The following is a 14,382-nucleotide window of genomic DNA, read 5'->3' as shown; positions in this document are numbered from 1 at the left end:
TCACGCCACAACAGATCAACGTATCGACGTGATTTTTGTATGGATGAAATTCAAGACTTGACATTGACGTATGCTAATTTTTAACCGGAAAAATCACTTTCCATGGAAAAAATCTAAATCTACGCCGACGAAGTCGCGGGAATCATCTATAGTTTACAATAAATTAGGTATTAGAGGGCATTGGTCTAAAAGTAATAAAAATATGGTAAACTATTTAAAGTAAGTATTTATTGTATTTAAAAAGAGCATAATTCGATATGTAGGTAACTAATAGTAGTATTATGAATAAATAATGATATACAAGTGAAAACAAAATAAAATATATAGGTAAGTATTCGGTAGATTATTATTCTTGAGAGCACAAATAAATAAATCTTTTATATGCCTACCTAATGAGTAATTTATTTACGTACAACGGTTACACGGTCAATAAATCAGGGAATGATGGTACTATTTAGTAACAATATTTTCGCTTTTATATATAAATAAAAAAATCATTCAGACAAGCAAAACAACACACAATTCCGGAACTGGTACCTATATGAACTAATATTTTTTGCCCGCGACTTCGTCCGCGTGGTAATAGAGTTTTAAACAAGTATTCATGAGCTCCTATTTTCCCGGGATTCCAAGTACCCTATTTCCGTTTCCAGGATGCCAACAACATCTTTGCGTTTCGTAAAGATCGGTTCAGCAGTTGAGCCGTAATTAGGTAACGGAAAGACAGACACAGTTGCATTATAAAGTATGGATGGATGAAAACAATCATTTAAGTAATTATTTAACTTTAATTTTTAAAATATAAGTTTTTACGAGTGTGTTAAATAAGACTTCGACATTTTTGGAAATCTATAAAATCGACCATTAAATTGCTTTACCTACATTTTCGACATCTTCAAGTAAATCAAAACATTAGGCCCGGATTTTCATAAAATATGTAATGTAGGTCTTCTAAGCGAAAATAGACCTTGTCATTTTATGATGTGAACGCCATTTAATTAAGGGTGATAAACAATGAAATGAACATATTATTAGTGGATACAAGTGCGCTGGAAGAGCCTACCTTACAAAATGATAGTTATTTTTTTGTCCCGATTCGAAGCGCCTTACGGAGCGTACTGGGATTTAATTTCTCATCTCTTATCATAATCTCGTCTCATCATTTATCATAATAATTTAATTCCCTCACATGACGCTTGCTGCTGCTACCAGGCGCCAAAATACCGAATCTCAAGTTGCTTTGAAAACAGGTCGGCAATCGCAAGTCTAGCGCGTATCAGTAGAGGTCATTGGTGGTAAAGCAATTTTATGGTTGAACCTTACTCTTTTATCCACTCTCTTAAATTTTTTATTGCGATTTTGGTTAGGAGTGCGTTGTTAAAATAACTTCTAATATTTACATCTCGAATCCACAAAAGAAAAAGGTAGACGGAACCCGTAAATAAACGTATCACTTAAAATTAAAGAGAAGTAGGATCTAGAGCTGCAGTGTAACTTTTCCAGTTAACGTTAACTGTACGTAAATGTGCCATAAGTTCATAACATGAAATGTGAAATCGTGGCGTTTTCCCGAAAGTTAATTTCCATACTAAGTAAATGATAGGTTTAAGGTCCAAACGCACTTACGCGTCGCGCAACGCAACTCAAGTGCGTTGAGAACTTTGTGCTCCATCATTCAACATGATCTCAACCCAAACCGGACCCTTACTAAGCAAGGGGGACGGGTCTCCTCTCAGAATGAGAGGTTTAACCATAGTCTACCCATGCTGGCCAAAAGCAGATTGGCAGACTTTACACACCTTTGAGAATATCATAGAGAACTCTTAGGAATGCAGGTTAATTAATTGCTTAAAACGTACGTAACTCCGAAAAGTTAGAAGCGCATGCCGAACCCCCTGGAATAGGAAGCCATTAGCCAACATGTTGACCACTAGATTATCACCTCTCTATTTTCTATTTTATTATGAGCGATTTACGCTCAGTTAACGTTAATTTTAAAGCCGAATATGATCGTGTGAGGCCTTTCTATCTAGACAGTTTATCTACTTCAAGTCAAAGTTTTAGAGGGCCAGTAACATAACAGGTGCTTAAGGTTTACAGTTATTGTTAAAGATTGATCGTCAATAAAAGCAAAATGGGTTGCATAAGTTAGGGCTTGTTAACTTTGAACCAAATTACCTTTAACCTTAAAATGATGGAGGTATGAATACCGACTTGTGTAACCCACCTTGCTTTGTATTAGTAGTCAAAATTTAGTCATTACGTAACCTTCTCAGGGCTCTGATTTGAGATTGTAGAGGGCAGACAAAATTAATAATAAATACCCCTACCAGGTTAGCCCGCTACTGTCTTGGACTGCATCTTCAATTCTTGAGATCGTCAAGGTATAATTTGTATAATATGAATTAAAAAAAAAACATTTATCTTTCTTTAATTTGTCGACAAGTTACTTGGCAACATTGTTATTTGACCATACAATTTGGAGAAGTAGCAAGGTTGCCTGGTAACTTATCTACAGATTACAGATAGGATTGCTTATTATCCATTTCAGCTGTAACACTGTAGATATCAGCTTTCCAGAATGTTTTCTTTAACTTGGCTCAAAGTTAAAATAAATAGAACACTAAATTACAAAGTACGAATAACTACATATTTTTATAAACAATTTCAATCTTGCTTTGGCAAGTAACTCTAGGCACTAGAACTGAGCCACACACACAAGCTTATAACACGACACCCGTTTTTGTATTGTTTTTATTCGTAAAAAATCTACTTTAATGGATTTTCGGTGATTGGTAGTCTTACTTGTCCAGTACGTCAATGTTCTGTTGTAAACAATCTCTAAATTGATAGGTCTAAACCTTTTTTGCAGAGAACATTATGAAAGGGATAGTAGCAATACATTTAGACCTATAAATTTAGTTTAGCTTAGAAATTGCGTAGAACAGAATGGGGATGATGACTCCTAGTCAATTTAGCGACTTTTTATCAAACATCAAAACGCTTCGTTAATAATATTCAAAATGGTTAGCAAACTTAATACTAACTGTGGACGCGGATTTTACGAGTTTTGGAAGACCCTCTATGTTATAGTTTCTAAGAAATAATTTATTTTTGACATTTAATTCTAATCTAAGAACTATCCACTAGCTTTTTGAGGATGACATTAGTCTATGCGCACTATTTTTATGATTTAATTTGACTCAAAACGCGTCGGGTGGCTTGTTACAAGTATGTTTCGGGTCTTAGCTATTATATCTCTTCACTGGTACTGGTTTGGGGCACTGGATGATACTTTTTCGAGTTTCTCAAAGTGTTTCCTCGCGTTCCTGATGTTGATGAGAGCTGCTTCAGAGGGAATCTTGGGGTCGGACATTTCCACCATTACGTACGTGTTGCTCGTGAAACCGTCTATGAATGCCGCGAACACACTATTTCGTACCTGGAATACATAGATTTTAAAAAGTGGTTAAGTGCGTGCCAGAATTCCGAACACTCGTTAAGGGTTATGTAGTCATACTAATTACTAAAAGCTCTGACAGTCATTCTTTTTTTAATTTTTTTCAAAAACGACGTCAGACTGATTTTAAAATACTTATTTAACAATGGTTGCGAAGTTGAAGTGTTAATGGGCAGGGCACTTAGTTCGAAAAAGCGATAGATGTTAGGGTCCCAAGATGCTAGGTAGAATGGCAATCTCGCACCGGGAAACGCAGTGTTGGGCGACCACTCACTAAGTGGACAGACTATACCAAAGAGTCGCATGGAGCCGCTTTATTGACACTGTCTTGAATCCGGGGGCAGATTTTAGTCTCTAATCCAAAGGTAAAGCATACTCTTAACATGATAGTTAACACAAATATGGCGAGTCCTATGCATTACAACAGTTTTCCTGAGTCAAGGATCAGAAACTGAGGTTATATTATCAAAAAACAAGGCTTTTGAGTTGAAACAGTTTAAATCTAGAGGTACAACCAGTTTTGACCAGTTTTGTTTAAACTCACCTCCATACTCTGGAACTGCGCCGCGAGCTTGGAGCAAGAGAGTTTGAACTGCTTGACAATGTTGGAGACTTTCTCAAAGCGATGCGCGTCGCGGTGCGGCCGCCGCTGGCAGTGGGATACTACCAGGAATGTCGCACGCTCGAACAAAAGTACCTGCAATGGAGAAACAATTGATGAATGAGTTTTTTTCGGACTTTTTTGAAGCCGAGCAACCTGGGCGGTCTACTCGGCGTCTGGAGAGAGCTTGGATGGCCGGAACGGAGACTTCAGCGGGGAGAAGCAATGCACATGCGGAAACCAGCCCAAAGAGAGGAAAGAAAGAAAGAAGTGGGCTCTTCTCAGACCTGGGCGCGTTTGGAACCATCGTATCATTAGTAATAAGTTTACGTAATTATTATCACTTTAAGATCATTATTGACAGTCAAAACTATTAATAAAAAATATACTCACCTCATCAGCATCCACTATGGCTGCAAACTGTTTGAGAGATGATTCTAATGCTTTTACATTCGGTATTAATTTGTAAACTATGCTCGACCATGCCCTGTAACAAACAATTGATTGATCTGAAACTGTCAGAAAAATAAAAATCATATATGACATTAATAGTCTGAACCAGTCTGAATGAAGGTTTGGTTTCATTTGTATGTTTGGTGTATGGACAAAGTGCCGCAATTTTATTGTTAAAAACTGTCAATCCCATAATGTCTTTACACATTATTTCAGTTGCAAATTGACCGCAACTATAACCATATAATTATTAATTTTACTGTAAAGACACTCACTTATAAAGAGTTTCGTCCCATATACTAGTCCTAAAGCATGTACATTCAAGAGGTTTAGAGAGCCTTTTGAGATCCTCCTCACGGGATTTGAACATTTCCTCTTGTCTGTCTTCAGCAACTAAGTCCATTTTGTGTACTAAACAGAATATCCTTGCCTCTGGAGAATTCTGGAAAAGTATTTGTTATTCATTAGTGTTATGGAATTTTCGCAAATAGCAGGTATTATTTCAAAAACTTGATTTTTGAGAAAAAAAGATTTACAATGGCTGTAAATTAGTTTCTATCAAGCTAACAAGAATGGTGTACTCTGTGGAGTTAACCATCCAGTATCACAGATTGAGAAACAATATGAACTGAATGTTAGTTTTATCATATACCTAATACAGGATAAATAGGTTAAAACATTGTTATTATAAATTACACTTTTCCGAAATAACACCTTGTAGTCTTAAACAGGAGATATGTCTGTTACAGCTAGAGCAAGGGCTGTTTTCTTACAGTTTTTACCAAACATACATATTGAGTGGTTGACTGTGGCAGTTTCTGCATACACAAATACTTGATGCAACTTGTATCCATACAAAAGAAATTATACCAATGACACATGATTAGACATAGACATGTCACCTTCATATCATATGGTGTAATAATATAATATATTGATTTATTTACCTGCAAAATAGCCTCTAAACAGGACTGATAATAATGTGTATCTTTCTCCATTTCCCTGCTTTCCACATCAAACACATAAATGAGGACCTCCACATTCCTGAAGATATTGTCTCTCTGTGAGGCAAAGTAGTTTTCCATGAAAGCCTCCTGCCCACCGCAGTCCCATAGGTTGAGCACCAGGTTCCCGAGGAACCGTACATGGGAATGTTCAACATCAACTGCAATACACAAGTTTTTATTGTACTATCACATCACATAGAAACCATTGGATGAATTGAGACAAAATTCTTGTTGGCCAAATCCTATGTAATTGCAGAAAGCATAAGCATGTGTTAGGTTTTGAGTTATTTGTTTTGGTATTTGAAACTTTTAAAACAAACCAAGTTTGTTATTAATTTGATTACTTATTGACTATTTCACTGCTACACAATATTTTGTACAACTTAGTACACAATATATTTTTACATATTATATGTATACTATAGTAGGTTTTATACAAAGTAATGTACTTCATTAGGTATTTAAGGACCTGCCATTAATTGTTGAATAAAAGAAATGGCAAATTAGTGAATGGGATGATTCTTTGTTCAAGAAAATTATATATGGAAAGAAGAGTATCTGAATTTTATTCTTAAGCTCATTTTAAGCCTCAACAGTTTAAAGGTAAAGGAGCATCTATCTAGAGATGCTATGAAAGTTGCATCTTTGCTCAGCAAGTATTTACATTTTAAGTGTAACTATAGTAAAAATGTATTATTAAATTATTTGTATTTAATAGTAGTGGTACAGCACCACTACTATTAAGGTTATCTTTTTAGAGTAGTAATAGACTAGTGGTTAAGACTTCAGCCTCTTATTTGGAATTTTGGGGGTTAAATCCTGGGCATGCACCAGAGTTATTAAGCAACTAAATATCACTTGATTTGACAGTAAAGTAAAACATTGTGAGAAAACCTGCATGCCTGAGAGTTCTCCATAATGATCTCAAAGGTATGTGAAGTATGCTAATCCACACTGGGCTAGCGAGGCAGACTATAGCCTAAGCCCATCTCATTCTGAGAAGATACCGATTCTCAGTAGTGGGTCAGGGATGGGTTGACCTTTTTGACATAACATAGCAAAATGTTTGGTTAGTTTTAACTTTTACAAGGTATTAAAATTTTCCCTTGCAATAGTTGTACCATTGTTCAGTTTAATTATGGTAACAAAGAAACTAGTTAGCATTGTTATCAGTTATTACAAAACATATTGGGTATATGAAAATAATCTCTGTTCTAAATGGTCAGCTGACTCATACATAGATTACAAATACCTATAAATTATTATAAATTACATTCAATGTTATCAAAAGTAATTGAGAAAAGCTCTAGGGCAATTTGTTGCTGAAGTGTTTTTAGAAGCACACCATTAAAAAAGTGTTGTGTACAATACTGCATGCAATATAAATACTTTTGCTGCAGCAAAATTTTTTTCAGTCTCCCTGAAACTTACGAAAATTTGTACTTCGACACAACGACATACAACGAACTCAATGTACAACGTAATTTTTATACTGGCGTGGACACAGATACTGAGATCTAAGTTGATTAACTTACTTGTGGCTCCTAGTCTCCTAGTATCTCTTGCGATATAGTTGGCAAATATGATAGATCTCATACTCGTCTTACCCGAACCACTCTTCCCCATCAAGAGAACCTTAAAATTGACACAACTCTATGTTTTACAAGAACTTTATAGCAATTTAACATTGGAAAAGATTTAACATTTAATTGATATGAAGTTTAAAATGGTACCTTTTTCTTCATATTGGCCACTTTGACGATGTTCAGGGTCTAAGGTTTAAAATCAAAACCTAAAGTGCTCTAATGATCAGAATTTTCTGTAGCTTTTATGAAGTTCTTCTGAGAGTATATTCTGTTTTGTTTCACTGTGGTGTGGCACTGCGTTGACTATTTGCAAGTTAAATATATAACTTCAATTAGTTTAAGCTGTGCGTTTTAATTAATTACTGCTTGAACAACTGCAAATCACCACAAATCACCAAACAAAAACGAAATTAAACGAAAGTCGAAATCAATTATTGAATCATTGAATGTGAAATGACATTGACGTACATTGATTGACGTTTGCAATTTGACATTTCATTGACAGATATTAGAGAGTATCGTAAAATATACAGATTAAACTACACATTCCATAGAAGATTAATCTAACTCCATAGAGTAATCTATTATTGAGCTAAGATCATTGCAGATCAATGGAACCCTATTTTCAATTTTCATAAAAATTAGGGGTAGAGTTAACAAAAACTGCTATCTACCTCTTTCAAGTTAGCCCGCTTCCGATCACTTAACACCAGGTGAGGTCGCAGTCATGGGCTAACTTATAAATTCATTATAGAATTTAAAAAAAATAAGTAAGCAAAGTAAGTTTCCATTTTGGTCCAAAAGTTAAGAAATCCTGACTTATAATGTGCAGCCTATTTTGCTTGCATTTTACAAATATTAACCATAATTACTTAACTTTAACCGCGTGTCACGCGACTGGACCTTATGTGAACAGTAATATTGTAGGTCATTTGAAATATTTTCAAAACAAGCCAATCTTCCAATCACCTTTATGTAGCCAAGAGCTTCCAAAAGAAATGGGCTAATCACAAGGGTACACTACATATCTATTTTTTTAGTATATTAGCTGTTGTTAGTATTCTAAAATCTACTAATTCTACTAATCTACCTGCTTCTTTCAAAAAGCAGTACAAAATAATAAAAATACTTTTTTCTTGTTGATATGTTGATTTTCACAAGTTATACACAAGTTTATATTTTATGATTTATTAGTAATATCTATTAGATAAATAGCAATAATTATAATCATAATTTATTTACCTATAGCATGATACAACATTGTACAAGATAACATTGTATTAACATACCAAAGTGCCTGCATAGTACAACAACATTTCCTTATATAATATCTTTAGTCAGGAACTTTGGCATTTTAATATGACATTATACAGATATCAGATCAATCAAATGTTAAAAATATCTGTCACAAGGCCAGCTGCAATTGTCACACCAGCAACACGCAGCATCACACGTCCTAGCTCCTTTACATCTTTGTACCGTTCAATACATATTGGTCTGGAAACCTCTATTTCTACAACAGCTACAGAATTATTCCCCAAACACCTAGGCTTTTTCTTCAAAACTTCTCCTGTACTCTTATTCAACAATGCCTTAAGCTTTACAATATTTGCAGACTCCACCAGTGACTGATGGTGTATCAGAACAGGGAAACCCTTTGTAATAGGAACCTTTACATTGAAAACTACTAATCTTGCTTCAAAGCGTGTGGTAACTGGAACCTGCTGAACAGGATCACTAAGTATGTAGCCCACTGCGACATTCTGCATTTCAATACCTGATAAAGTCACACTAACTTGGTCTCCAGCAAACGCAATATTGCTCATGAGATCATTAATGCTTAAACTCCGAACCTCTGCCATTTCTTTTGAAGGACAAACAAGGACTTTGTCACCCTTATTGATCACACCATTTTCAACCCGACCAGCGACACAAAATCCTGAGCCTGTGCCCTTGAATATATCATTAATTGACATACGGAATGGCTTAGACACAGGCCTCTCAGGAACATTAAATTTGTCAATTACTTCTAATAAGCATGGGCCACTGTACCATTTGAGCAATTCAGCTTCTGCTGGAGCCTTAACTAGATTTTCTCCTGTTAGACCTGAGCAAGGCACAAAGGTAACATCTGAATCTTTGAAACCAGCTTGTTTGAGGAAAGCTTTCAATTTTTTAGTTATCTCATTAAACCTTTCCTGTGACCAATTACTGGTGTCAAGTTTATTGACTGCCACAGCTAACTGGTTCACTCCAAGAGATCTAACAAGTAAAGCATGCTCTCTAGTCTGGCCTCCAAGTTCAAACCCAGACTCAAATTCTCCACGCGTAGCATCCACAACAAGTAAGGCAACATCAGCTTGCCCTGCCCCTGTTATCATGTTAGGTATAAAATCTGCATGGCCAGGTGCATCTAATATAATCACTTTCTTTGTTTTAGTCTCAAATTGAGCTCTGCCCACATCCATAGTGATGCCTCGTACTCTCTCTTCGCCTGTTTCATCCAACACCCAGGCATACATAAAACTTTGTTTACCAATTTTTTTACTCTCTTGTTCATATTTGTGCAAAGTCCGTTGGCTTACTTCCCCTAACTCACATAGAAGACGACCCATCAAAGTTGATTTACCAGCATCAACATGACCTATAACAACTATATACAGATGATCTTTTTCAGACCCTCTTTCAGTATTGTACTGTGCAGTTGGATCAGTTTTGTTTTCTTTCACTTTAAGAACCACTTTATTGTCATCCCCTTGATCTGTTCTAGCAGTACTAGCCGGCGACTGATCCCTGGGAGTTTGTGGGCAACTTCGCGGACTCTCATCACCAATTCTAAAGCCCTTAATTACAGCTGCTTTATGAGGTTCAACTTTTGTAGTGATCACTTTTGGAGTGTTATCAACTGTGACTATGACAGGTGCTTTCACAGGTTCAATAATAACAGGAGCCAGAGGTACTGCCTTTTGCGGTTCGTCTTCTTTAGTCTTATTATTAAGAATTTCATCCAATGCTTTATCATAATTAAAACTATGTTTGAGCACTGAGTGCACTAGTATGTTTTCAGGGATTGTGTCCCCAAACACGTTGCGGAGTTCGTCGAGACATGACATCAGCTTTGCTTCATCGTCTTCACTTAAATTTAGTCCGCGCAGGTCTACAGATTCGCGCCGCTCGAAACTTCGATGTGCAGCTTCGGTCTGCTCCTCAGTCTCTTCTTGAATATCATTTCGGCTATCTAGGAAGTTAGCCACGGCCTGCTGGTTGCGGGAACGATCATACATCCACTGTTCCGCATCGCTAGGAGACATACAGCTGTCTTCCTCAACAGAATGTCCATAAACGTCGTCGTAGTCATAATCATCGGAATAGTTCCGATTTCTTACATTGCGGTGACGAGCCATATTGTATATATTTGAGGAACGAAAACTACTTCTGTAATAACATATTGGATTTTAAAAGAATTCACATGTTTTCGTAAAATTTTACGAATTCAATTCAGAAATCAATCATCAATCACAAAGGAATTGACACAATTTTTTTAACTGGTTTTACAGCTCAGGTTTCTAGACTTTTTGAAATTGATTGTTTTTTTTATTTTATTAATTAGTTTTACGGCTTTGGATTCTAGCCATTTTGAGTCTAATTGACACAAGTCACAATATAACCACAGACCAATAACAATGCAACATAGGAGCACGCAATGCAATTTACTAATTGCAAAAAACCAAATTAAATTTCAATTTCGCGAGCAGACCCGTATCATGCTGATCTGTGTCTCTGTAATAATGGGATATCTACAAAGCCTTAAAGAAGTCAAATCCAGGGCCGTGAAATTAATATAAAAAAAAGAAAAAGAATATCTCTATGAGTATAGTAGATAATCTATGGTCGGACTTCGTCTGTGGTGGCGTTTGCTGGCGCGCGTGTTGTGCCTTTTTGGAGTGTTTTTTTTTTGTAAGAAATGGCTGGTTTTTGTGTTCTGCTGGTGTTTATTGGTGGCGGAACTGACTGGGAAGCGCTCTAAAGGGGTGCCGCGTGTATGTCGGCGGGCGCCGGCACAGACGAAGATACATATAGTTTCCCTAACTTGTAAATAACTACAAACTTGACATTGGCTAATCAGTGTAAAGCCAGACGCGAGAGAAAAAAAATCTATGGTCTGTGATTCCGTGCTACGAATTATGATAAATTGGTTGGTAGTCTGTGTTATAACCTCGAAAAAATAATTTATTTCAAAAAACTTCGAAACCCAAATATATTAATCAAATTGTAAATTCTATTTAGAAACGGTAATACTGAATATCATTCAATAATGGCTAAGCCAGTGGACCTAGAATTGAAGAAAGCATTCGTCGAGTTGCAAGTTAAAATGGTTGAGACCAGTAAGAAGATCCAGGTGATAGATAGCCAAATTGGAGTGCTGAAGCGAGTGTTGCAACACGCTGACATAACTCAGCGGGAAATCAGTACTTTACCACCAGATACTAAAACCTACGAGTCTGTAGGCAGAATGTTTCTTTTGACAGACTTGGCGGAAATCAAAAGTAATCTGAAAAATAGGACTGCTCTCCTTACTCAACGGACCACGGAATTAGAAAACAATAAACAATACTTAGAGAAGAATCTTAAAGAAAGTGAAAACAATATCAGGGAGATGGTACAACAGAAGAAAGAACAAAGTGAGACAAAGTAAATTTTATGATAATGCTGCCTTTTCAATATGTCCAAGGATTAATAGCGAGAGATGTGTGTAAAATCCTCCCATCTCTTCATTTCCATAGCTTAGGTATAGATATTTAAATCATTTTGTACTTGAGTTATGATGTTAAGCTATGAAAATAAGGTGATCATTCTTAATGGGTATGCATTCTTACATCTCCTTGTTGAAAGGACATTCTAATACTTATTATATTTGCTAAAAGCTTTATTATAGTAACTTCTAAATATGTTAACAAAACAACCTTTTGTGGACATTATGATATAAAGACTAAGCCATTTCCCTTGGACTTACTTTGGATAGTTATGATTTGTTAATCACAATGCCTATTACTCTTCCACTATTAATTAAAATACAGTTTCAATAGTACTTAGCCAATAATTTTATCGATAGCAATGCAAAAAAATCTGGTGCTATAGTGCTGATAAATGAATGGGTGATACAAAATAAAAATGTATTCAGGCAGGTATATACAAACAATTTCACTTCAGAAGAGAAATCTTTATAGGGGTTTATGTTTTGTTTAGATCCTAGAATGGGTGCCTACTTGCTTGGCATTGACAAGCCTTAGAAGTAGATTTCTTACGAAGGACGGGTATCCACCAAAGTAGTTGACATGTATTTAACAAATCAGATTATTAATAGGTGTCATCATAATTATTTTTTTTTTTTGTTATTTTTCAAATCCTTGTCAATCTCCACTTTGGTGGATATTGGGCTTTATGGTCAGATTTCTGATTTAGGAAAACAACCCCTAAATATGTTGTAAAATATATTAGTGTTGAAAATAATGATAGGGATTCCAATTAATTTGAATTGTAAATTAAAGCTAAAATTAATTATGCTGAAATTAACTTAAAATTATTATGCTTTAATAAATAGAATGACAGGTAACAAAGTCAGTGTGAGTAATTATAGAAATTGTTAAACATTTTGAGGACAAAATTCAATTCCAAAATAAAAAAGAGGACAATAGAGATGATTTTGTTAATCACATAGATATAAAATAATACTTTTTACATAAATACCTAATTTTAATTGCATTTTGCTAAGTGTCTTAATTTCCTGTACCTAAATGAATTATGGAGTTGGCAACTTGGTAACTACCTACCTAGGAACAATTTTTTTTTTTAATGCTGAAATGAATAATATAATTAATTACTTTTTTCTATTACAATTACTTTTATTTATACTTCATTCTCTTTCATTTATTGAATTCCCAGTGTTGAGATTTTGTGACTCATCATCATCATCATCATCATCAGCCTGTGGAAGTCCAATGTTGGACATAGGCCTTCCCTAAAGAGCGCCACCACACCCGGTCCTCAGCCTTCCTCATCCAGCCACTTCCCGCCAGCCGCTTAATATCATCGGTCCATCGTGCTGGAGGGCAGTTTGGGCTATGTCAGTGACCTTGGTTCTCCTGCGGATCTCCTCATTTCGGATCTTATCCCTCAAGGAAACTCCTAGCAAACTTAATTTTTTAACTACAAATAAAATTTAGAAACTCATAGTGTACCTACCTATTGGAGTATCATCAATCATTCATCAGGAGTTTACAACTTGCCTAATTTCTGTGCTCTATTGAGCTAAAGACTGACTATTAGTAGCTTGGTCAGCTCATAAAGCCTAAAAAGTAGCCTATGTCTCCGGGATATAAGCTAACTCAGGACCTTTCGTCAGAATCGATTAAACAACACTAGCTTCTATTTTCAGCAAAGGTTGCCTGGTAGAGCTTGCTCTAAGCAATAAGGCCGCCTTTGCACACAATTGTGTTTTGTGTTTTCTTCTTTCTGTGTTGTGTTCCTTTACATGTGTTTCTGTGTGCAATAAAGAGTTATATCCATCTATCTATCTAAACTGTTGGGCCGTGAAAAGGTAGCAGATAGACAGACAGACACACTTTCGCATTTATAATATTAGTATGGACTATTATCAGCAGGACCCATGTAGGTGAGTAGTAACAATAGATACCTACCTAGTATCTATCTACTTTAGTACGTTTTTGCTAGAAAATGTTTCTGAAAGTATTCCCATAAAGTAATTTCCTAGATTACTCTCGGAGGAGTCAAAGCGAACTACATTTTCGTATCGCGGAAACTCATTTGTCATTTTTTATTCCATTTGCTTTACGTATGCTGTTCTATGCGCCTGAATTGAGGACAAAATGAGAACATCGAAATATGAGCTCGTTTGTGACTGCGAAATGTTTGCCAGGAACAGAAGCGGAATAATGGAGCAAAGTCGTATTCCTTTTGTGAACCCCCTACTAGATAATAGAATGATAATATAAGTAGCTCTACGAGTAGGTACCTACCTACGAGTACCTAGTATTACGTAGGTATCTACCTAGTTCTTAGGTACTAATATTTTTTTTTATCTAAGTTCTCAGGTATAAGAGAGGTAGTTGGCCAACGGCGGATCCAGGGGGGGGGGGGGGGTCATGGGGGTCATGACCCCCCCCTGAGCTGGTTCCAGGACTTAGGTGGACCACTAATTGAACATAATAATTTTATTTATATATTTTGTCACCATACAGATTTTATGTAACTTAA

At 35.8% G+C, this 14,382-nt stretch overlaps 3 protein-coding genes across 3 annotated transcripts; 1 reads left to right on the top strand and 2 right to left on the bottom strand.

The window, feature by feature from the left end:
* Positions 1 to 208: 208 nt before the first annotated feature.
* On the bottom strand, positions 209 to 7,565 carry LOC123864809 (ras-related GTP-binding protein A). Its single transcript, XM_045905506.1, has 7 exons — positions 7,255 to 7,565; positions 7,057 to 7,156; positions 5,462 to 5,679; positions 4,790 to 4,956; positions 4,455 to 4,548; positions 4,005 to 4,157; positions 209 to 3,442 (listed from the first exon to the last, which is right to left on the bottom strand). The coding sequence occupies exons 1-7, from the start codon at positions 7,264 to 7,266 to the stop codon at positions 3,263 to 3,265; spliced, it is 924 nt and encodes a 307-aa protein (XP_045761462.1). The 5' UTR covers positions 7,267 to 7,565; the 3' UTR covers positions 209 to 3,262.
* A 714-nt stretch (positions 7,566 to 8,279) lies between these two features.
* LOC123864772 (protein HBS1) lies at positions 8,280 to 14,045 on the bottom strand. Its single transcript, XM_045905438.1, has 2 exons — positions 14,033 to 14,045; positions 8,280 to 10,613 (listed from the first exon to the last, which is right to left on the bottom strand). Exon 2 carries the CDS (start codon positions 10,509 to 10,511, stop codon positions 8,493 to 8,495), a length of 2,019 nt encoding a protein of 672 aa, XP_045761394.1. The 5' UTR covers positions 10,512 to 10,613; positions 14,033 to 14,045; the 3' UTR covers positions 8,280 to 8,492.
* On the top strand, positions 11,285 to 12,998 carry LOC123864828 (prefoldin subunit 1). Its single transcript, XM_045905534.1, has one exon. It carries the CDS (start codon positions 11,423 to 11,425, stop codon positions 11,801 to 11,803), a length of 381 nt encoding a protein of 126 aa, XP_045761490.1. The 5' UTR covers positions 11,285 to 11,422; the 3' UTR covers positions 11,804 to 12,998.
* Positions 14,046 to 14,382: the final 337 nt, after the last annotated feature.

This window comes from Maniola jurtina, chromosome 4, assembly GCF_905333055.1.
Source record: "Maniola jurtina chromosome 4, ilManJurt1.1, whole genome shotgun sequence".
Lineage (NCBI taxonomy): Eukaryota > Metazoa > Arthropoda > Insecta > Lepidoptera > Nymphalidae > Maniola > Maniola jurtina.
This window is presented reverse-complemented; position numbering and strand designations above follow the sequence as displayed.